At 49.7% G+C, this 22,058-nt stretch overlaps 10 protein-coding genes across 10 annotated transcripts, besides 2 other annotated features; 5 read left to right on the top strand and 5 right to left on the bottom strand.

The window, feature by feature from the left end:
* Positions 1-1,413: 1,413 nt before the first annotated feature.
* Positions 1,414-3,005, bottom strand: NFIA_044130 (uncharacterized protein; the record flags this gene model as incomplete). Its single annotated transcript, XM_001267490.1, has 2 exons — positions 1,414-2,517; positions 2,574-3,005. 2 exons carry the CDS (start codon positions 3,003-3,005, stop codon positions 1,414-1,416), a joined length of 1,536 nt encoding a protein of 511 aa, XP_001267491.1.
* Positions 3,006-3,045: 40 nt separating this feature from the next.
* Positions 3,046-3,079: a microsatellite.
* Positions 3,080-8,067: 4,988 nt separating this feature from the next.
* NFIA_044120 (putative extracellular guanyl-specific ribonuclease) lies at positions 8,068-9,228 on the bottom strand (the record flags this gene model as incomplete). The annotated part of the gene is made up of 3 exons (XM_001267489.1): positions 8,068-8,180; positions 8,230-8,880; positions 8,928-9,228. 3 exons carry the CDS (start codon positions 9,226-9,228, stop codon positions 8,068-8,070), a joined length of 1,065 nt encoding a protein of 354 aa, XP_001267490.1.
* A 646-nt stretch (positions 9,229-9,874) lies between these two features.
* On the top strand, positions 9,875-10,796 carry NFIA_044110 (DUF3632 domain-containing protein; the record flags this gene model as incomplete). The annotated part of the gene is made up of 2 exons (XM_001267488.1): positions 9,875-10,271; positions 10,318-10,796. The coding sequence occupies 2 exons, from the start codon at positions 9,875-9,877 to the stop codon at positions 10,794-10,796; spliced, it is 876 nt and encodes a 291-aa protein (XP_001267489.1).
* Positions 10,797-11,965: 1,169 nt separating this feature from the next.
* Positions 11,966-12,852, top strand: NFIA_044100 (uncharacterized protein; the record flags this gene model as incomplete). The annotated part of the gene is made up of 3 exons (XM_001267487.1): positions 11,966-12,210; positions 12,256-12,526; positions 12,583-12,852. The coding sequence occupies 3 exons, from the start codon at positions 11,966-11,968 to the stop codon at positions 12,850-12,852; spliced, it is 786 nt and encodes a 261-aa protein (XP_001267488.1).
* A 318-nt stretch (positions 12,853-13,170) lies between these two features.
* Positions 13,171-13,210: a microsatellite.
* A 155-nt stretch (positions 13,211-13,365) lies between these two features.
* On the bottom strand, positions 13,366-13,840 carry NFIA_044090 (uncharacterized protein; the record flags this gene model as incomplete). The annotated part of the gene is made up of 2 exons (XM_001267486.1): positions 13,366-13,617; positions 13,673-13,840. The coding sequence occupies 2 exons, from the start codon at positions 13,838-13,840 to the stop codon at positions 13,366-13,368; spliced, it is 420 nt and encodes a 139-aa protein (XP_001267487.1).
* A 244-nt stretch (positions 13,841-14,084) lies between these two features.
* Positions 14,085-15,840, bottom strand: NFIA_044080 (putative GABA permease; the record flags this gene model as incomplete). The annotated part of the gene is made up of 5 exons (XM_001267485.1): positions 14,085-14,866; positions 14,908-15,368; positions 15,425-15,538; positions 15,584-15,654; positions 15,700-15,840. 5 exons carry the CDS (start codon positions 15,838-15,840, stop codon positions 14,085-14,087), a joined length of 1,569 nt encoding a protein of 522 aa, XP_001267486.1.
* A 580-nt stretch (positions 15,841-16,420) lies between these two features.
* On the top strand, positions 16,421-17,686 carry NFIA_044070 (uncharacterized protein; the record flags this gene model as incomplete). The annotated part of the gene is made up of 4 exons (XM_001267484.1): positions 16,421-16,618; positions 16,683-16,769; positions 16,815-17,033; positions 17,225-17,686. The coding sequence occupies 4 exons, from the start codon at positions 16,421-16,423 to the stop codon at positions 17,684-17,686; spliced, it is 966 nt and encodes a 321-aa protein (XP_001267485.1).
* Positions 17,687-18,468: 782 nt separating this feature from the next.
* On the top strand, positions 18,469-20,028 carry NFIA_044060 (BCS1 and AAA domain-containing protein; the record flags this gene model as incomplete). Its single annotated transcript, XM_001267483.1, has 1 exon — positions 18,469-20,028. One exon carries the CDS (start codon positions 18,469-18,471, stop codon positions 20,026-20,028), a length of 1,560 nt encoding a protein of 519 aa, XP_001267484.1.
* A 224-nt stretch (positions 20,029-20,252) lies between these two features.
* NFIA_044050 (Carbohydrate binding domain protein) lies at positions 20,253-20,788 on the bottom strand (the record flags this gene model as incomplete). Its single annotated transcript, XM_001267482.1, has 2 exons — positions 20,253-20,607; positions 20,652-20,788. 2 exons carry the CDS (start codon positions 20,786-20,788, stop codon positions 20,253-20,255), a joined length of 492 nt encoding a protein of 163 aa, XP_001267483.1.
* Positions 20,789-21,159: 371 nt separating this feature from the next.
* On the top strand, positions 21,160-21,840 carry NFIA_044040 (uncharacterized protein; the record flags this gene model as incomplete). Its single annotated transcript, XM_001267481.1, has 1 exon — positions 21,160-21,840. One exon carries the CDS (start codon positions 21,160-21,162, stop codon positions 21,838-21,840), a length of 681 nt encoding a protein of 226 aa, XP_001267482.1.
* Between the last annotated feature and the right edge of the window lie 218 nt (positions 21,841-22,058).

Raw genomic sequence — 22,058 nt, 5'->3', positions numbered from 1 at the left:
ATGCAGTATCGACCTTGATGTTCGTCAACAGATGAAGTATGTGCAAGTGAGCCTTGGCATCAACTTAAACCAGATTTACCATCTTTTACTGACTCACAACCGGCCTAGACCGCGTGCCTTTCTTTAAAATGAAATTCAAATGGGCTACATTTCTAGGTAAAGTAAGGTTGGCGATCAGTTCAGCCGAGTCCATGAAGACATGAAGGAGACATTAAAAGAATAAGATCTATGTGAGCACATTGGATAGAGGTATTGTGAAATAAGATAATGCTACGTTAGAAAATGCTTTGCTACAACTATTTGAATTTGGAATCATAAAATAGTATCATTTTCTGGTTTAGACTTCAAGGTGAATGCAGTATGACACTCTTACTGCAGCACTCAAATGTTCATTGATATAGTTATCCGTTCATGAGTTAGTCATGTCTGCAAAAGTCTGATGCTGTCACGGTGCCAACTCATATGTTGCCTGAGGCACCGTCGAAGCCTTATCATCACATGACCCACACTGAGAATATCCTGCATCCCAATCTGCCTGCTGTTTATAGCTCCTCAAGCTACGTCTTGTCTATGCACCTGCAGATAGCCTGACCCATAGCTAGAGTTCATGAGTGTCAACTACCTATCTATTACTGCCTGCTCTCCCTGTAAACCAGTTCCGTGACAGATGCCTGGACTTTAGTATAAGTGGCCCACATCCAAACCTCTAAACAAGGTCTATGACTGTCAAGATTCGAGTGGACCGCAAACGCTAACTGTGCTCTGTACAGCTGTAGAAATGGTCTGCACAGAGGAAAGTAATTAGGAACCTAGGGCTTAAGCTCTCTCTAAGGGAAAAAATAAACTACCTAAGAGGATACAATGAAGAAAATCCTAACAGTATCAACTTCTTACCAGGTTCTAGAAGCATATCTATAATATGAACTACCTATTAGGTGCATATGTGCGTGACCACTTTGCGTTAGCGTCTATGATATCAGACACAGACAGGATGCCTGGGACTCATAACCCCGCTATGACTGAAGTAACTTCTGTATCCCCTCTCTTCTCATCATCCCGTCCGAAACTATCGAGTTTTATCAACGCTGTATTATTCGGTTTCTTTTTCCTCCCGCCAGTATGAGTGAACAAGCGGACAGAAGTGCCGCGGAGCAAAAGAGGATCGAACAGAATCAACTGACACTGATGTCGCTCTCGTCTGGTGAAGAAGCCAAGCGAGCGAGGGGTAAGAAGACAGAAATGCCCTCTGAACGAATAGCCAATAATCCAAACCTCGGCCAGGTGGTGTCATCCGGGGAAGAGGCACAGAAAAGGAGAAAGAAGAAGGACTAATATGTAAGGAACGCCAGCACCCCTTACGACGAGTCCTAATATACAATAGAAAATAAATGGGGAATGGATAGGACAGCAGCATCACCAGGGCGCGATCTGGCGTCCCTGACCAAAGCGCTCTTTTAGTTGATTCTTATATCTCGCCTCTTCCTCCACTTTTCGCTGTATCAAACTCTCAACTCCTTCACACCAGTATGGACTCACGGTCTCGTCAAACACACGTTTCCTGCAGTGCTCTTCGCAATAATAGCGTTGGATATGCTCCCTAAAAACTTGCAGAAGCCCTTTCGGACTGTGCACTGCTTGGATATACCAGAAACTTCGCCTATTCCAGCAGCTTCTCATGATTTGAGCGTGAGAGAAATCTGAGCATTGATCCTTTCTTTCTAGTTCCTCGAACGCAGCTATGTATTCATTGATACGAATTTCGAAAGCGTCCAGGTGCTCTCCGGGTTCAATATCATCAATGGTCCGGCCAGTCAGCCAATGAACGGGAGTTTGCAGTTCGACTGGGAGAACAGCTGCGAATTCTAGATCAATAATACCAGTGATATGCCATTCTTCGTTGACAAAAATATTGCCCGGTTGAAGGTCTGTCAGCGTGAGTCTGAACGGACCGTGGCGGTATTCACGAGAGATGAACTGAGGGAGAAGAGCACGCATCATCGTCAAAGCGGCCAGTTGTTCTTGGCCATCTTCTGTGTCATGGATGGCATTTGGCTGGTGGTAGATGCGATTGTCATGACATTGTAGGAGATCCAGAAGATATGATTCCACAGCTTGATAGACTGAGTCTCTGGGAATAGTAGGAATCCCCTCGTTTTCAAGGGTGTGTAGACGTAGCGTAAGCGGCCGGTTCGTCAATCTAACAACGCCAGCGTTGTTCAAGGTCAGGGACCCGATTCGGGGAAACTCGGTACGATTCAACGTCAGAATGATCCTTGCAAGGTCGCTGAAGAGAGTTTGTCTTCGGGTTTTATCCCCCAGTAGAACTTCCAAAGAATATTCAGAAAGCTGCCGACCTTTATCTATAAGGCTGATGATCATGTATCCGGTTCCCAATGGGGTCGGACGCTTCAGACTGATATAAGGACACGACGTCGGATAGCCAAGCCACGACCGTAGCGTCCGTGCTATGCGCCAACGGAGTCGAGAGGAAAGGGAGGCACTGGAGGGTCTGACAAACTGCAAGAGATGGTTTAATCAGTTCACTATATATGCCAGAAGTTTGGGCTACATACAGTTTGTCCGTCGGGGAAACCGAACCCATAAAGGCAAGGGATCGGAACCGTTGGGCAATTCTGGTGGATCCAGATATAAGTGGCTACCTCGCACCGCAGCTTTTCATCTACATTCCCCGGATTCTTTTCTTCCCCCACTTTGAAAGGCAGGGGGATACGAATAAGGACGTTGTTCTCAGACGGGGGATTGACGCAGACTGGAATGCATATATTATAGTTCCCCATCATCCAATGATCTTCATCAGCAAGCTGGCAACAGTTTGCTTGGAGATGAAAGGCCACGGTCGCTTCGATGTCCGCTTTATGAGAAATAAGCCGTGTCTTGAACTCTCTCAGCTTCTGCGGATAGTCCAACATGTGGAGGACATTATCGTCATGTTCGAGAGCTTCATCCAGGGAAATATTCCGCTTCAGAAGAGGGAGCGTTGTCATTTTGGGAACATACTAGTCTGTCGGAGGGAAAGCGGAAATAGGTACAGGTACATGTACAGATACAGGTACAGATAACAAATTCAGCTGGAAGGGAGCAAGTGATAAGGACGGCTGTTGAGAGTCGCAGCTACGTAGGAAGAAGGGCAGCCAGGCGAACGAGACCGCAACAAAGGAGAATCGCAGCGAGAGGCAGCGAGAGACCAGCCAGCGGGTCATCATGAAGGCGGTGGGTGGCACTAATCCTAAACTAGCAAAGGCTATTATTATGTCATCCAGATCTGTTCGGTTTCCTCGTGACTACAGGTCAGCCGACCTTTACTAAGGAGTTCAGCTAACCAAGGTGGGTTAGCCGACCCACACAACATAAATATAAAAGCTTACCTAACCTTTCATATCGAAATATAATTCTAATTTTTATATTCTATAATAATTTTTATCATATCTTACATCCTTAACTAGTAGTCGATACTGGGACTGCAATCCAGGAGAACATAGGTATCCTGACAGTGCAAAGCCAAATCACGGGCCTTGTAAGTTACAGTGTATCTCAGTCATTGAGAAAACTTACTGCGATGAATAACCAGGGACCAGTATTGAGGACTATTGCGATGGCCTCGTCGACGCTGGCATTTCGAGAGTACCTCCAGCCGATACTGAACTTGAGAAAAGGCCACTCTACCATGGGTCGGTTCAAAATCACTTGCGGCTTCTAGAGAACGCCCCGGATTGTACTGAAGCAAATCGTCGCGGATTCTCCGATCAAGACCGCTTCCTCGCCGCTATTATTTCACCCCGACTTGCATATGAGAAATATATTTGTTTCAGAGGGTGACCCTTCTCTCATCGGCAGTATTATCGACTGGCAGGCAGCTAGTATTGAACCAGCATTTTGGTATTCGGATGAAGTGCCAGACTTTGCGAGAGAAAATGACATCTGCGCCAAGACTTTCGAACTCTCCTCGCAGTTTCTAACACCTAAACTCTCTCGACCGCGATTGCTGAATGAAAACCTCTTTCAACCTCTTCGCTACTGTTACAGGACGTGGAGAGATGGTGCAGTAGCTCTACGTCATGAGCTGATTGAAACTTCTTGACGTTGGACAGAGCTAGGCTTTGATGGCCATTGCCTATACCCAGTACCTACGTCAGAAGAACTAGCAAATAATGAGGTGGAGTACAAACTTTTCAAAGCAGCACAGAATCTGCGGCGCGACTTGTCAAGCTTGCTAAACACAGCATCAGATGGTTGGGTACCCTTAGAAATCTGGGAAGCGACAGAACTGGCTCACAAGGAACTGTTCAGTGGGATGTTGCAGGCTGTTTTGGACAACCCAGACCGAGTGACGACGAGCCCATAAAGGATGAGAACACCCTGAGATCTATCTGGCCCTTTGACATTGACGGATGAACATGGATCAACCATGGCCCCGGCGAAGTAGACCCAGACTACTTTTTGTTCTTTTTACACAATTTCTTGACATCTGACTTCGAACTACGAGGCCCTTCTTTCAATCTCAGCTGAGAGAAATCTCAAGAGAAGATTGAGACCTTGTCATGCAGGCGATGAAACTTAACCCTGGGTGCAACCTACTGCCAAAGAGCTTAAGACCGTTGTGTAGAAGCGCTTGTCTACATTGACGATTCAGATATGCTGTCAGATGCCACTCGCCACCACTATTGAAGGAGTATTGGGTACAGCCATTACCACTGATGAGTGAACATTCCAGTGCAGAATCCCCCCCTTGACTGGTATCGCCCGCACCACGACATGCCTGGCCAGCGCTATAACAATTGAACGTGTACCTTGCGCGTTTTTCAAGCGAAGATAGAGCAGCAACTTCAGGATTGACAGAAATGGGAGAGGCAGCCGTCATGGACAGCAGGAACATTGCGGCACACAGGATGCGCCTTAGACTCGGCCTCGGATTAAGCGATAATTGAGAATTGGGATAGCTTGCGTGTCCAGCCATTGCTGAAATAGATCGTAAAACAAATCTCGGATGCTTGAGTCTGTGGTATCGCAGTGAAAGGAAAGATGCCCTTTGTCCGCATCAGTTGAGACAAGGGTAACCTCTGAATAGATTTTGCGAAGATGTTCTGTGATATTAGAAATTATCGAGTCTTCGATGGGAATAGGCACAGTGAGTGTGATATGGATCCCGTCTTGTGAGTCCATGCTTTCTCATTGATAGGTAGCGCGCAAGCTATGCTTTTATATTTACCCCCTCTCGCGGTCACAGATGTTTGAAGTAGTTTAGAGCCTTGGAGTAATGAGCTAGAAAATAGCGACAGGTATTATATCATGCCTTTTTCCTTGGGCGACATCAGTGGCGTTCACACCTAGTGCTTGGAAGACGTCAGTCTCCCGTTGCTTCACCGAATACTTGGAAACTGGTGCTGTAATCTGGGCGGAGTTAGAGCGAATACTACCTGCCAAGCAATTATTGTCTGGGGCCTTTATGGTTATAGGTAAGGGCTCTCCCTCTTAGGTGCACTGCTCTCTCCTCTTTATTATACTTCATCAAGACTTGCGAGTATGCCCATCTAGCGCGGATGGATTGAGGGTTGTAAGATGATTCTCCGTTCTCGAAATCTATCAAGCCAGTCAACAAGTTTAGATAACCGAATATACTCGATCATTCACTGGGTTTATGGTACACCGACTTTGAAGCTGATTTTCCCTGGCTCCCGACGTAACGTATTGTCGATGGCATGACCACAAGAATATCCCGTCTCCACAGTCCTCAGTACATACGTGGTTGGTTTTCCAAGACAAGGGAATCTATTTTATAGGCACTTGCGGCTTTAGCCGCCTCCCCCGCTCGGTGCTTCCGTGCCCCACTTATGCTGGAGATTGGCTGATCCCAACTTGGTGATTGCTGCCTTAGTCAGACATAGACACTATGTCAGAGAACGCGACTGAGAGCCGACGGGCCAAAAGTAGCCAGACTCAGGAGAGGGACTGTGCCAGAAGCTTCGAAATGTCCTCAATGATTACTTCGCCCCAGGGACGTACAGTATCGGGTCGCTTGCGCAAGTAACCAAATTTCCGGAAGGTCGATGGGCTATGTGGGACACTCAGGGCGACGAAAACAGGCTGTATGCATACATTCCATTCCGTGATATGTATGTCCGGCAAGGTTCTCATCTGAGGACAGTGACACATGGATCTATGTGTGTGATATTTCCATAGCCACTTGAGTCCTTTCAACCGAGAACTAACGTGTTCCTTCGCGTTTTCTGTTCGTCTCTGTGTCCCGCAATTTATATGATTCCAGGTTGCGGGGAATGCATTGTTTTGGGGCTGCCAATAAAGGGCAAGAAATGATATCTCTCTAGTGCAGTAGTTGTTGAAAGTCGTTGGAGCTTGCGAATGACAGAGCACGAGCTGGGCAGCTAGGAGCCAGAGTCTACTTCTTGGGAGGACCTACGTATCGTAATTACTGTTATGAATCGTTTTCTGAGAAAATAGGATTAGGTGCAACAGATTGCCCTCACTCAACTTCGGTTTCTAGAAGCCTTTGTATAGATCAAGTGGAAGGACGGTCGATGGTTGGAAGGCAAAGGAACTGGATACGCCTGTTAGTGTCTTTTGGCTTAACTGGCTTTTGGCTTAGGCGCTGGCGAGTTTAGTGCCTCTTATTGCCGTCTTCGTAGCCTTTCATCTCAAGTAGTTGCCTTGTGGCGTAATTTAGTTAAGTAGTGGACTTGGAGGGATGCTGCACTTTATCAAGGGAAGTATACAGCAACCTCCGCCCATGGCATTCCTTCTCTTTCCTTTAGTCGCACTAACAGTGCGTTTTCGTCCGAGGTGTATCGCCCTTGTTTTCCTGAAGTATCAGCCGGAGTGGTCTGAGATACTATTAGACTAGTGTTAGGAATAAATGTGAATTAATATGTTGGTTTCTGTCCAGTGGATTTAACTGTAAGGATAGCATGGGAATAGTCATATGGAACGGAGTCTGAACTGCCTAGTAAATAATAAAGAGACTTAGCTGTATGTTTGATTTCTTCTTTAGGCACTGTTGAGTAGCATCAGGAAGAGATACTTTGGGGTCCTAGTAGTTATCACTATTACTACTGGATTAATGCCGCTTCTTACAAGTCCCTATGGCAACCCTTATGGTCGCCCTGGTAGCTTTTCCTTGCGCCTATGGAGGTGCTGGTATGACTACAGTAATTAATGGGTAGGATTCTGGCCTACTAATGCTTGGAGTGATTAGGCCGGTGGAGTCTGGGCTAGAACATACCTTTAACTGATAAGGTTTGTAAGAGGGAGCGGACTTGCCCTTAGACCCCTTGGTTTTGGGGGGGGGGGTGGGTAGAGATAAGAGATATATAAGAAGGTAAGTTACTATAAGGAGGTTAGCCAACCTTTAAATGGGAACTAGTTATATGATCTGGGCTTGTCTCATTCACTGTCTCAGCTATCTTGGCACTAGCCAAACTTTCCAAAAGGTCGGCTGACCTGTATCCTGGGTTTCCTCCACGGATCGGGCCGAAGTAAACAAATCGGTCACTATACAGAACGCTACTAGGTCATGCCATATGAAGAGGGAAGCTTCTTGGTCTTCAAACAGGGCAATGTTAAGCAGAATACATGGGCCACAATACTTGGATAGCTGACCTTTCTGTTCATCGACATCGGATATACTATAGACCCCCCTTAGGACAGGCAGTATCCTCGTGGTTCTGCGGTTTCACCTCAATCTGTTTGACTTGGGACAATCCCTCGTACTAAATTCCACAATAATGAGACCTACTGGGAGTTCTAGACACAGAAGTGTTACTTGCGCTGCCGAATGTATGCGAGCTCCTATCGCGAAGAAGTGAAGGTCGTTTCGTTTCTGCATATCAGAGAGCGGAGTGTACCCCTGCCGACTGTGTGACTCGTTAAGAACATTAGAAGAAATATAGGTCGAATATTGGGGATGTAAATCAATTTAACTAGCAAAAAGCAAAAGAACAAGACCTCTAGCAGAACACCAGACATTGAAAAGCGAAAATCCTATACAGTCCCTGATATATATTCTCCCTAATCATATCCCAAAGACAATTCAGTCTAATCACTGTTGACAGTGCAGCGGGAGAAAGAAGCACCAGCATTCTCAATCATCACTCCAACAAAGTTGTCGCTGTAGTCGGTGACAACACGGTACTTGCCAGGTTCGCCGCCTATTCAATGGTCAGTCCCTATCCCATAACGATAGTGTTGATGACCTACCAGTCCAAGTTCCACCTTGGATAATAGGATACTCGCGCAGGTCCTTGGTGACGCCCTCAAAGATCTGACTGTTACCGCTCTTGTTGCCAAATTTGTGGGGGTAACCGCCCCTGCCATAGTCATCCCACTTCTTGCACTCTTTGAACGCATTGGCGACATCGTCCTGGGAAAGTGTAACGCCGTCGGTACAGGTAGCGCTACCGATCTTCTTCTTTTTGCCGCGGGTGGTCAGGTCGCTGATAATGTGGCCGGTGGATTCCTCGACCTCAGTCTCAGTCTCCTGGACGCTGCGCTCCTCATTACCACCCTTCTTGTCGTCCTTGCCCTTGTCATGCTTGTTCTTGTCATCTTTGTCTTTTTTAGGCTCGCGCTTGGTCAGGTCGTTAAGGTCGTTCTCCGTCTCCTGAACGGTGCGCTCGAGTCCCGTCGTTTGGGCACTGCGCTTTTCATCGCCACCCTTCTTGTCGCCCTTGTCCTTGTCGTGCTTGTTCTTGTCATCCTTGTCTTTGCCAGGCTCGCGCTTGGTGTTTGTGACGCGTGTGCAGGCCGTATAGGCGCCCCCAACAGTTGCGCCGGTATGCTGCATCACACCGCGGAAATCGCCACGGTTGTCCTTGTAGTCTGTGACCACGCGGTACGGGCCAGGTTCGCCTGCGCTCGTCAGCTCGGCTCAGTATCTTCGCGTTCGGGAAGCCTACCGCCACTGTACACTCCGCCCACGATGATGGGGAATTCCCGCAGATCGGTGCCATCGGGAATATTGCCGAACACCTTTTGGTTGTTGCTCTTGTTGCCAAAGTAGGCCGGGTATTTGCCAATGGAGCCGTCGTTGAGTCTGCGGCACTCGTGCAGGGCCTCGCGGATGTCATGTTCAGATAGTGTGCCGTCGGGACATTGGAAGTCGCCGAGTTTGGCGCGCTTGCTGAGCTCAGGGAGAGGAGAGGCATGGGCGAGGGCCATGAGTCCGTAGAGGACGATGGACTTCATGTCGAACAACATTTCGAGAGGCTGGTGCTTTGGACGATGATGTAGAGGAGAAAGGCTTCTGAGTGGGAATCGATTGCTTTGATGCTGTTGATGATGATGAGAGATCTGGCAATATCCTGAGGCCTTTATATCTTCAGAACCGTTCAGCTCATCTCAATTCCAACATGTTTCTAAGCTCAGAACACTGATAGATTCTCATGATCGTCAGGCTGAGTGAGATTTCGTCAATGTTCAAGGCTGAGAAATGCTCCATGCTTTGGCCCCAGCCGTTCCTCTTGTGTATGCTGTGTTCTGCATACATTATGGTGTTAATATCGAAACGGTCCCAGCAGATCAATTCTGGTCTTGGTCGAGATGCTAAGAATGCTTGATCCCTTAGACCCATGGGGCCAAGAGTGGGGGCGGGGAGTAAGCACTACAAGCACTATGCACAAGCTAGTCTGGCCCCCGCAGCCAAGACAGGCTGTGTTGATGTCGCACCATCAAGCACAGCCCACTAGCTCCTCTGTACAGCCTCATCCACTTCTGCAGATCTCAATTGTGCCTCTTCCTTCCTTTATCAGTCAGTTAAAGTTTCTACTTTCTGTTTCCTCCATCCGAACCGCACTTTCAGTCTACGCGAGAAAACCTCCTTACTGATTACCCGCAAATCCTCACTATGGGAAAGGAACACTTCATCCGACAAATTGAAAACTCCGTTGAGTTCAAACTCCTCGACAAAGTAGTTAAGGAGCAAGTCACAGTGCAAGATGCGGTCCAAGAAGTCATCGATATGACCATGACCGCACTATCTATCCATGGCCCAAGCAAACAAGGCGGTATCGGCCTGCCAGACTACAACATCTCTCTTGCGGTGATGGAGCTCGCTCAACGCCTGGAGCCATCAAAACACACCAAGCTTGTCGAGTTTGTATCTCATCTGCAGAAGCAGATTGCCATTGATCCATCTACAAACGAACCCCTCACGGTCCATCGTGATATCCTCTGGACCGACATGCCGTCATTCGGCTACACAGAGCTGGAGACGTGGTATGAGTTTGGTGGTGATTACAAAGGTAATACATCCTCACATTTTAACAGTCAAAACGCTAACGCATGTAGACCCCTGTGATGCAACGCTAGCTTCTGAGCAACGCGATCGCTGGGCAAACCTTAACGCTTTCCTCGCGCAGCTCACTCAGGCTGCGGACATTCACTATCCCCCTCCCGGGGAGGAAGTGCGATTCTTTCCCTTAGACAAATCACTACGGGCCATCTGGACCATGGCGATGGCTCTTGAGAACGAGCGTCCTCCTGCGTCTCTGGGAGAGACGGCGGCGATGGAGGCCGCTTGCCTGTGGTTCATTTATGCTGCGGAGCGGCTGTGGGCGAATGTGGTCAATAATCGCACGTATCCTGGGGCGGCTGGCGCTGGTCCAGGGAAGAGGTATGAAGAGGAGGGCTGGGCAGGTTATACGCGGGAGCGATGGGGGATATGGGAGGATGCGCTCAAGGAGGCCAGGGCTGCTTGCGAGAATGAGCGGATGCGGGTGCTGATTAACGACGCTTTGGCGAGTATGAGGGCCACCGTAGATCAGTAGTGCATGCAAATTATTCGAGGTCTAGCGATATCCATAGAGATATCCAATTAAATGAACTGGGTGGTCAATTGTATCATAGATTGATGTCTGTTGCTTGTCTAAGGCTAGCAGTGTCATTCCTAATCACATTCACTCATTCATTCATAACTGAACTTTGACCTTATTCGCTTTTTACAAGGCAGATCTGGGTCAACTCCCTCTACCTCATTGACTCTCTTTCCTCCATTCATATACTAAAATCATAATCTTCCTTCCCCACCGTCGTCCGCGGGCTGTTACAGTCTGTCTCTGCTAAATATAATACCTCTTAGCCCTTTCTATATAACACTGTAAGCGACGTTATTACTCAGGTGAGGAACAGAATGTTGAGAGTTGAGGTCGTGAATTATTCTGTAAGTGATATACAGCTGCATGTATAATGACGCTTTATTTACTTATCCGCTACCTCTGTTGTTTCAGTTCATCTCTCAGATGGGAAAAGTAATGCTGTGTCGACTATCTTCTGCTAAAGGGCTTTACTAGTAGTACACTGACGGAAAAATATTCATTTGATATTCCATACTTTCAGAAGAAAAGCCACATCACCTGTCATGACCACTATATCTAGATTATCTACATCCTGGACAATTATGGTGGTGATCAGAGATGCTCTGAGCTTATTGTCCTGAGGCTTTGAGCCTTACGAGCAATATTGACAAGGCAGCCTTAAATGGTGGGGCTGAGGTGAGCTGAACATTTCTTTATTTCCGCCTTATTTTCTGGCCCGCACGATAAAGTTCACTTCTGCACTGCCGAGAGGCCAAAGCCTCGTGTCTGCTGTTGTTTTTATCTCTGCCTGATCAAGGGGATGGACAAGCTCATGCCCAGCCTCTCACAGGAATGCTTAATACGAGGGAATAGTGGGGTTTCAGCCTGGCGCCTGTCGATCCTACCAACATTTGATGGCCCATATGATTGATTGGTTAATGTCGATCTTGTCTGTTATCAACGTGGCGCAGCGGCTGGCAGATCGACAAGTGAGATACCGAATGAGGATGTACTGCATGGATGACCCACGGCCTGTTCGTCTTATTTACCGCTTCTCCTGCCTTTGTCTTACGCTTTTGTCATTCTCTTCAGCCAGATCGACAGCACGCAGGAAGTGCATTCCTACGGAACAGACTTGCACAATGACCAACTCCCTCTCTGCCGCTACCTGCGCCATCTACGCAGTCCTCGCCATCCCAATCCTCTACCTCCTCGTACGACACGGTCGCTACGGTCTTCTGGGATGGCTCTTCCTCTTCTTCTTTTGCACCATCCGCATCATCGGCGGCGCGCTGGCCGTCAACAACCCCAGTACAGCCGCTACCATCATCTCCAGCGTCGGTCTTTCTCCTCTCCTCCTCGCAACAGCCGGTATCCTACACGAGGCGTAAGTCCCAGCCCACAAATACTATATCAATTCTGACATGAGCAGCCGACACTATCGCATCCAACCCCTCGACAAGAAAATGGAATGGGTCTCCGTCCTCGCCTACCACATGCTCGTCGTCGCAGGCGTGGCCCTCACAGCAGCCGGCTCCGCAAAGCTCCAAGAACACGAACAACCCCTCGACAAGGCCGAGAAGATCGCCAAGGCGGGTATTGCCATTCTGGCAGTCGCGTGGGGGATCCTGGTTGCCTGGACTGTGTTCTCGTTTGTTGCGAGCCGGGGACGGAATTCCTCGCTTACGAGGGCGGGGACTGTCGTAAGTCACCCGATTATACCCCGTATAGAGGAATGCTATGCTAATGTAACAAACAGCTACTTATAACCGTCGACTTCTCGCTCGTCTTCATCGGTATCCGAGTCTTCTATAGTCTTGCTGCGCTGTGCACGCAGAAGGCGTCGCTTAATCCTATCACGGGGTCCCTGGCTATTCGCGTGGTGCTGGGATTCCTGCCGGAGGTGATTGCCACGCTGGCGTATATTTTTGCGGGGGTCAGGACACAGGGTGCGGCGTTGTTGGCGCATGTTGAGGAGGAGGAGATGGTTCCCGCTCCGCCGAAGCCGAGGGCTCAGCCTTGGGTTTAGCTGACATGATTTATGCGTTGTGTATATTTAGATTGCGTATATACCTAGATGATGAGATTGCAATGATCAGTAATCTATAACGAACTGTGTGGACGTCTTATAGAGAATGTGTTAATAGCTTCGTTTATGCTAAAACTATTCTAGCGCATAATAGTCGACCGCATGCTTGGATATGTATCCAGTAACAATAACCTCGATTAAGAAGAAAGCTCATTGCACTCAACGCTGTTTCTATAATGCTCTGGGAGGAGATCATAGCCAGTGATGCTAGCGCAGACTATACATGACATTAACTCACAAACGGATGATTACCCAGAATTAGACATTAGACATTAGACATTAGACATTAGGCATTAGATATCATCAGCCCTACAACTCGACCTCCTCAAACCCATTCTTTCCCATCCTCTTCCCCCTCTCAATATGACAAGCCCACGAAGCCCAAACCACAAGCATCAAATGAACCACCCTACACCATGAGCTTATTCCATCTCCATCTCAAGGGGAGTCAACTTACACATTCACAAACACAACCACATACGCAAATATCTCCACTCGGAGCACTGCATCCCCATCACAACCCGCAGAGTAACAGTTATAACCCCCCTCCATCGCCGGCGCCAGCACCGCCAGCCCGATGGCCCCCGCGATCACATTCGCCAGGAACGCAATCAGGTCAAAGGCGAGGTATATGCCCGGGTGGATGCGGCGGGGGACCAGTCGTATCGTCAGGGCGACGAGGGACCAGAGGAAGGCGTACGCGATCTGATCTTGTTAGATTGATGAAAGTAGATGGAGTGCTTAGAGGCGGGTGGCGTACGGTTCCCAAAACGATGGTGTTGATGCTCCCCGCTCCGTCGTCGGAAATGTCCTTGTGGTGTGTGATGGACCAGGCGAGGGAGATGAAGCCCGCGGCGGAGGTGAGGAGGGCTGCGGTGCGGAGGGAGAGGACGGCGGGATGATTATCTGAGAGGGATGTTGGAGACATGGTCGAAGTTGTTAGACAATTTCTGGAGGGGAGGAGGAGTGATTTATATCTGTCATGGTGATCGGCACACCATGAGGTCAGCTCGTGTTGGCGGCGCTGCACTGACCAATCTTGGGGCGGAATCATCGACAGATGCGTCGATCACTGGGCTGTACAGCCTGCGGAATTCTTGGCGTGCCTTGGCGCTTAGCTGGGCAAGAGTTGGTCGCTACTCGATAATGCTCGATAACTTGTTATATGACGGCTAATCCCTGCGGACGATCACCACTGGCCCATAGTACTCCCTCCGCCCCTTGACGGCATACATGACCAAACTGAGGACGAACACACCCCCGAAGATCACCACGCTCCAGTTGAAATTGTCCACTGTGACTGGGGTTTCGCTCGGCCACAACGCCCAGAACAGTGCGAACATGCAATACAGCAAACCGACGATATTGACGGTCAACCCCCATCGGCCTAGGTCCCACCGCCGCGGGGGCAGAGTATCCGGATGCCAGATTTTGCGGTAGATAATACAGCTAATGGAGATGATGTAGGTGTACATGAGAGCTGCTACATTAAGGGAAATAATGGCATTGAAGGCGGTTAGCGAGCCGATGTTGATGAGAGAGAGGAGGCAGCTGATTATGCACGATAGGGCGATCGCATTCACGGGTATTTTGCGTTTGGGGTCGACTTTGGCGATCCAGCGGGCAAAGGGCAGTCCTTTATCCCGGGCAAAGGCGAAGGTCTGCCGGGATGTGGAAGCATTGAAGAGGATGTTGCTGAAGATGACGGGAATGAGGATAATTGCCGTCAGCCCATTGACCCCCGCGACCGACGTGGCGTTCTTGAACACATAGATGAACGGGAATCCGGTGGCGTCATCCAGTGCGTCTTCGACTGAGGGGATGGCAAAAAGGAAGGAGATGACCACCACAATGGCCATGACGCCGTTGCTAAAGTATCCCCACGCAATCGCTATCGGGACGTAGCGTCCTGCGTCTTTGACTTCTTCAGACATGTGTGCTGTCGCATCGGAGCCTGCCAGGGTTAGAGCAATTCGGAACGTGTCATCAACATACTCAGCGAAGCATAGATGGCAGAGATCTGCCCGATCAAGGCGCTCAGCCCCATACTAGACCAGCCTCCACCATTCGTCCACTCCGTGAACACAGCCTTGGCGGATTGGTGCGGAGCCATGGCCCACAGTACAATCACGACGACGGTCCAGGACAGGATATGCAAGATCATCAGCAGGTTATTGAACAGAGGCATCATGTCCGCGGCGTAGACGTTGAAAAAGTAGATGACCACGATCATGGCAAAAACGAACAACGTTCCTTGCCACCGTTCCGGATGGTAGTCTGGATAGCGAACACTGATGAGCCCCTGGATAATTGTACCGGTCAGGAAAGAGCCTGATGCAGAGCCGGCCTGCCATGCTAGAACGGACATCCAGCCAGTGAGGTAGCTCAGGAATTTCTGGTATCGCGGCGAAGCAAACTCGGACACCCAGTGGTATTGTCCACCAGAGGTCGGGGCCCTTTCTGGTCAGCAGTGCTCTTGATCTCACTTGAACTACAGAAAAGATGAACGTACATGGAAGCCATCTCCGACAACGATGCAATGATAAAGCCGAACCCGACAAACGTCCACACATATGACCACACCATCCCCGCGAGTCCGCCATTTCCCAGCCCCTGCGTGTTGGATCTAGATCACTCAGTACGGTCGGTCGCAAGGATCAAGTGCACTCACATGAGAATAAACTCCCACGTTGCCTGAAGTACCGACGCGAAACTCAATGCAGCCAAAGGGCGGAGGTTTCTCTGTTGGTGTCAGAACGTATCATATCACCATCTACCGCTATTCACCTTTAGCTCCTGGACCTTTCCCATGCGCTGCATATCATGATCATCATATACCGTCCCCGTGTGTTTGGCGTCTGTGGACGCGTGATGTCCTGCTTCCACCTGAAGTGAGGCCATCGCCGGCGCCTTGGTTCCCGTCTTCATCGTGGAATTATCGTGTATCGATGCCATTGCTGGATTATCGAATTCGAAGGGACGTAGGTCGACATCCGCAAAGATCGAAAGGAAGAAAAGAGGGGGAATGCAGGATGAAGCAAGGGGGAGTGACGGTGCCCGGAACAAACAAAACAAGCGAGGTGGGGTTACACAGAGGCATGGGCGTGCTCGTGTCTGTTGCTCTTCAGCAGTCTGACGTGGTGCGATAATAAGCATAACCCCCGATCCCAACTGTCAGCATTCTCTTCATCCTCATTTGCATCAATGGTCAGAAGACTCGTCTTGATCCCTGCTGTCTAGGATCATCATGCAACTAATGCATCAGCAAACGTTGTTCACCAACCACTGCAGTTTCTCATCATGCCAGATTCCCATTCCAACCAGCTCTCTCTTTGCAAATCAAGAGGCTGATCCCTGGCGTTAAATTCTGTGATACTTTTGCTGACTTCGCCCTCTCTGGCCATATATCCCGGCCATCTCACCTGCTCTGCTTATATGAGCAGTTTATCATCTTCTCAACAATGTCGCTCTTCCCCAGGAGCAGCGTTTATCGATATCGACGCCAGTCATGACGACTGCCACGGCTCTCCCGTCGGGTGTTAGTCGCCCTCCAACGGTGGACCGAAAGGATAACCGTGGAGGGCTGGTTGTGGTGATCACCGGCTTCTGCTTGGTCCTGGTACTTTCGTCCCTGGCCGCTCGGACGTTTTCCTCGTACAAGAGGCGGACCATCCAGAAAGACGACTACGGGTTTCTGGCTGTAGTGGTAGGACGCTGAAGTTTCTTTGCAAAAACACCCTAATTTGGAGCAGATTGTTGCACTATCGCAGACGTCTCTGGTACTGGCGCAGGCTCACTACGGCTGGGGAGCAACCGAAAAGTCACTGTCCTCCGCAACAAAGGAGAAAATGCTCAAGGTACGTTGAAGCGACCGTGTGTTTTCTTCATACTGACATCCGCAGATGGGATACGCCTCCGACATTCTCTTCGTTGTCGCCCTCGGCCTGTCGAAGATAACCACCACCGTCTTCTACATGACACTTTTCAAGCAGAAACTCCGTGCTGTCATCCGAGGTCTTCTAGTCGGAGGAGGTATCTGGGTTATACTGTCGGTGATATTGTTAGCAGTCCGATGTGGCCATCGACCATGGCTCGATATCGACGTACAATGCAGCGGTTTGGTATGTCAACGCTATCCAAATCGACCCATGCTGACAGACACAGTTCCAAAGATGGCAGGCAATCACCGCTATTGATATCATCATCGAAGTCCTCCTCATCCTCTACTCCGCCCGAGCGATATACAGCATCAAGATCTCCACACGACAAAAGATCGTCGTGTTCGGCACCCTCAGTTGTCGAGCCATGTAAGAACCCTTCCCTGTTCCACAATCCCGCTGACGAGAGCAGACTCATCCCCCTGTCGGCTACGCATCTCTACTACATCAAGGTCCAGCTAGATTCAGATAACCCAACCCTCTATGGCGCGTTCGCCAGCATCACCGCAGAACTCTACCTCGCCATGAGCGTTGTTTGCCTCGTCGCTTCGTTCATGAAGCCCGTGCTGGCCGTCTATGTCGACGAGTACGGCATCGCCTACACGGACGAGGTATCACCGCCGAACTCGAAGCTGCGAAGTCATACCTCGTCTGAAAGCAGGTCGCGTCGGTTGCGGCGGTCGGAGACAGAATACGATCGTGGCTGGGACCGGATGCCGGATCGGACCATCCCGGCTGCTTCAGGGGGACGCATCATGAAGACGGTGCAGATTAGTGTGAGCGATGGGCCGATGGAGCTTGAGAGGCGGGAGCCGGAGGTCGTGATTGGTGTATAATGTACTATATAATTTGTGTGTTGATATTTTGGCTTCGACATCATGATAGACGGAATATATTGGCAATGCTCCATTAGAAAGGGATTGATGTGTATAAAGGCAACCGTGTGCTGCTTCACGATGACCCCGCTGCGCCAGTCGAGAACGGAGTTGGTCGAAGAATTGATCCCAACGTCGGATTCAGAGGCTTTCTGAGGTTCTAACAAAGGAGACGCAATAAAATAACTGAATTAATTGCCTACAGGTCTATGGATTGCTCGTTGAGCAAGTTTTCGTACTGATGTTTTTCACCTTTCAGCAAGCGGATATATATAATTGTTAACAAGCTTCAGCCTCACGTCCGACTGCATCAGATACGTAGACTGAGGATTGTATGGCTTGCTAACGTCATAGATTTGAGCACTAATTTGTACATCTAACCTAAGTAGAGTCATATCACAGCTTCAAAGGAATAAAAGTGGTTGGGTTCATTACAATAAGGGCCAGTCACATGACTGGCTCTGTGTTGGTATGAATGACTCGGTGAAGATAGTCCAGATCTTTTGCCCACGCTGAGGGGTAGACAAATCTTGAAATGACCTGAAGAGGCTGAATCATCACCTTTTAATCAACTTGCTGCAATAAATCTCCAGCGTCACAGCTGAGGGGAGAGTCACACTTGGCCCGGATCTGCAGCTAGGCAGCCATCTCCCCACTATTGGCCAGAACGTTAGCCTGTGGCGTGGATCCTTAGGCAGCACTGCCCCAAAAAATATACATAAGTGAGTACCCAGAATCAGTCCATGTCAACAGCGGCATCCATCATGAACGGCACAGTCGAAAAGGTCTTGTATCTCTCCTCCCTTGCTGTGGGATCCTGGGTAGCCAAGAGACTCCTGGACGAATATGGCGATCTCCCACTGCATCTCCTCTGCTCCAGCATCGAGGTCCACTCCTACGATGAGGCCTACAATTACCTCCTCTACTGGCTTATGAAGCAAAAGTTCAACGCGAACAAAAACCGCTTGCTGGCCATAACGTCGCTGACGAGCGGTCATGGGGGTTTCTTCGGTGAAGACAGCAACAAGGACAATGATGCGGCCGAGGAGGACGAGCTGGAGGTCCACGCTGATGCAGAATACAAGGCCTCCCTGGCGAATACCCGTCCCTTGCTCTGGACTCCCTCGGCGGGAACACACTGGTTCCGGTATCGCGGTCGGTATCTAGCGCTCACGCGGGAGGTAGAGGAAAATCGGCAAACGGTGTACACGCGCACAGAGAAGCTGCGGGTCTCCTGTATTGGGCGGGATCCAGCCATTCTGAAGGAGTTGATGCAGGATGCTCGGGTGGCGTTCTCGCAAAAGGAGAAGGGGAGGACGGTCATCTACCGCGGCATGAAGTCGATTTACGATGGCGAGTTGGCTTGGAAAAGGTCGACTTCGCGTCCTGCCCGACCACTGTCCACTGTCATTCTGGACGAAGTGGTCAAGAAGGCGTTTCTCGAAGACATTCAGCACTATCTGCACCCCAGTACGATGCGCTGGTACAGCGACCGTGGCATTCCCTATCGGCGGGGATACCTGTTCTATGGACCCCCGGGGACGGGGAAATCCAGTCTCGCGTTCGCCGCAGCAGGGTTCCTCGGCTTGAATGTGTACATGCTCAACCTGAACTCGCAGCAGCTTACGGAGGATGCCTTGACGCAGCTGTTTCTGACGCTTCCGAGACGATGTCTGGTGCTGCTGGAAGATATCGACGCCAATGAAGTGACTGGTCGCCGCAAGCCAGGTGCACGGCGCCGAAAGGGAAAGAACGGGATCTCGCTGTCATCCTTGTTGAACATCATCGACGGTGTCGCGGCTCAGGAGGGCCGTGTGCTGATCATGACGACGAATCACCATGAGCACCTCGATCCGGCGCTCATCCGACCCGGCCGGGTAGACTACAAGCTGGAGTTTCAGCTCGCCAGTCGAGATCTCTCTGCGGCCATGTTTCGGAACATCTTCCAGGTCTACACGCCGGCTGAAGTGGATAGTGCACAGGTTGGCTCTTACGTTCAGGGCGACCTATCGGCGAAAGAAGGGCCTGCAGCGATTGATCTCCAAGATCTCGCCAAAGGGTTTGCGGAGAAGATTCCGCCGTGCACCTTTTCTCCTGCTGAGGTTCAGGGATATTTGCTGCGGTATCGGGATTCACCAGAGGATGCTGTAGGGGGTGTCGAATCATGGGTTGAAACATCGCTGGCCGAGAAAGCAGCTAATGACCATGTGCTTGATGACAAAGAAGACGAGGGTAGTAAGAGTGAATCTGAAGACGAGTCCGAGGAGGAGGATAATGAGAATCCGGATAAAGAGGCATCTTGATGTGATTCAGAGTCATTCTCTGCCTTGCGTTTGGTGCCATCATCCTGAACATAGAGAGATGACGAGGAAAGGACCTTATACACCACACAGTATATTAAATTACTAAGATAGTCTATCATAATATATGCACAACAAAGGAGAGCATCAGACAGCAATCATTAAGAAACAATGGCACCTTGTTCTCCAAGTAGGTGGCCCCCACTTGATTCTGTCTGCATGTCATGCTATACACCATCCTCACAGTTCGATGGAGCAAGCACAACATCATCAATAAACACCCTCCCCAGATAGGAAGATCCCTCAAAGGTACAACTAGCCACAATATTCAAATACTCCTGCGCCAGCCTCGGCCGGTAATGCCCAGAGATAGACGTCCACTCGCCAGAGTTGTACAGGATATCGGTGGCCACGAAACCCGTAGTCGAGTTCTTGCCCAAGTACACATAAAACGAGCAGTAGTTTGCGGCGGGCGATGCCGCTTGCACCTGCATGCTGAAGGTGTAGTCGATGCTCGGGTCGAGGTTTCTCAAGGGCTGAGAGATGGTGTTGCCTCGGTTTCCGATGGCAGTTTCTAGGTCACTGCTCCGATCAGTTGAGCGCTGACAATTCATGGACAGACATACAGGTAGTAATCCCCGTCATATGCTTCGGTTGCATTGCTTATCTTGGCCACGTTGAGGGCAGATGGGAGCCATGGGAATAGATTGCCTGATTCGAAAGATGGGTTGACGACGAGGTTGCAGGGTGTTGAGAGGGCCATTTTTATTGCTAGTGATCAATATAGAGTTTATGATTTGGGAAGGAATACCTTTATATATGCCGTGCTGGGTTCTATGAGAATCCTGATTTATAACTTTCTAAGACATCTATGCAGGTGTCAAGCATCATCTCCACGCGAGGGGCTTACGCGCGGGAGAAACTGAGCCAATTAGCGGATCGGGTGGTTGACTGGTTGTTATGGTGACATCAGGTCGCCTTATTTAGTTCGTTTAATTAGAGCCGCTAATACGTGAGTCATTTCCTTAGTTTGCAAGAAATTCCGTGGCAACAGGACCAGATGATTTTCGTATAATAAAATTGGATGCCTGAAAGATCTCGAACCCTCACTGTTCACCACCAAGCAACGTCAACATGTCTCTCAGTCTCTCTCATGCTAGCCTTTACAAAGGCCTTGCCATTGGCCTCCTTGTTTCATGGACTCTCACCGCGCTCAGTTATACCGCCCTTGTCGCCCTCAACACCAACAGCACGTACCTCGAGATCATCGCTTGCACCACCATGTTCACCTTCCTCATGTGCCGTCTTCTGGTCGCTTGGAACCCGTCTCCTAAATCTGAAAATATCACCATAGCTCAGCTAATTGCTTCCGCGGACTCTGGGTCTTGCCGGGGTGCTCTCGTCCTATTCTCGCTGTGCTGCACATGGCTCTATGAGCTACTCAACCAGGCGTTGGTGTTGTTCTTCATGACGGTCTTCGGGGGTGTTATCGCGACAGCCATATACAATGATGCGTTTACGGACGGTGTACAGGAGACTGAACCCCATAACGGAAGCACAACATCCCTCTCCGTCCATGTCAAGGAGTTCAAGGAAACGGTCGGATTTGATCCGACAGAGCTTTTCAAGATGATTCCCCCGCGAGTGTTGCTTTGTTTTGTTGGACTGATGTGGCTGAACTTTTTGAGCCTGGGGGCTTATGTTCTGGGCCATGCGGTGGTGTCGTTGAAGAAGGTCTTGTCTTCGCCTACATCTACGTCTACTACGACGGAGTCGACGGTTGATAAGGCAGTGGCCGTGGCTTCAAGCGAATAGATTGAAAAGTTCGCTGGTTAGGTGAGCAGCATATACCGGCGTGTAGATCTCCGTCTCGATAATGCCGAGATCGCCATCTCTGACGCATCTGTCACGGTCTGGCAAACTGTAGCATTAGATCTAATGTCACATAGCCCAGAGAAGCCGGGGTGCTCCCTTTAAAGACTACCTTATCGTCCACGCTGACCGGAACTGGATACTTTCGTCGGGAAGCTGTG

The sequence above is a fragment of the Aspergillus fischeri genome, genomic scaffold, assembly GCF_000149645.3.
Source record: "Aspergillus fischeri NRRL 181 1099437636244 genomic scaffold, whole genome shotgun sequence".
Taxonomy (NCBI): Eukaryota; Fungi; Ascomycota; class Eurotiomycetes; order Eurotiales; family Aspergillaceae; genus Aspergillus; species Aspergillus fischeri.
The sequence above is the reverse complement of the archived record's forward strand: the minus strand, read 5'-3'. Positions and strand labels throughout refer to the sequence as shown.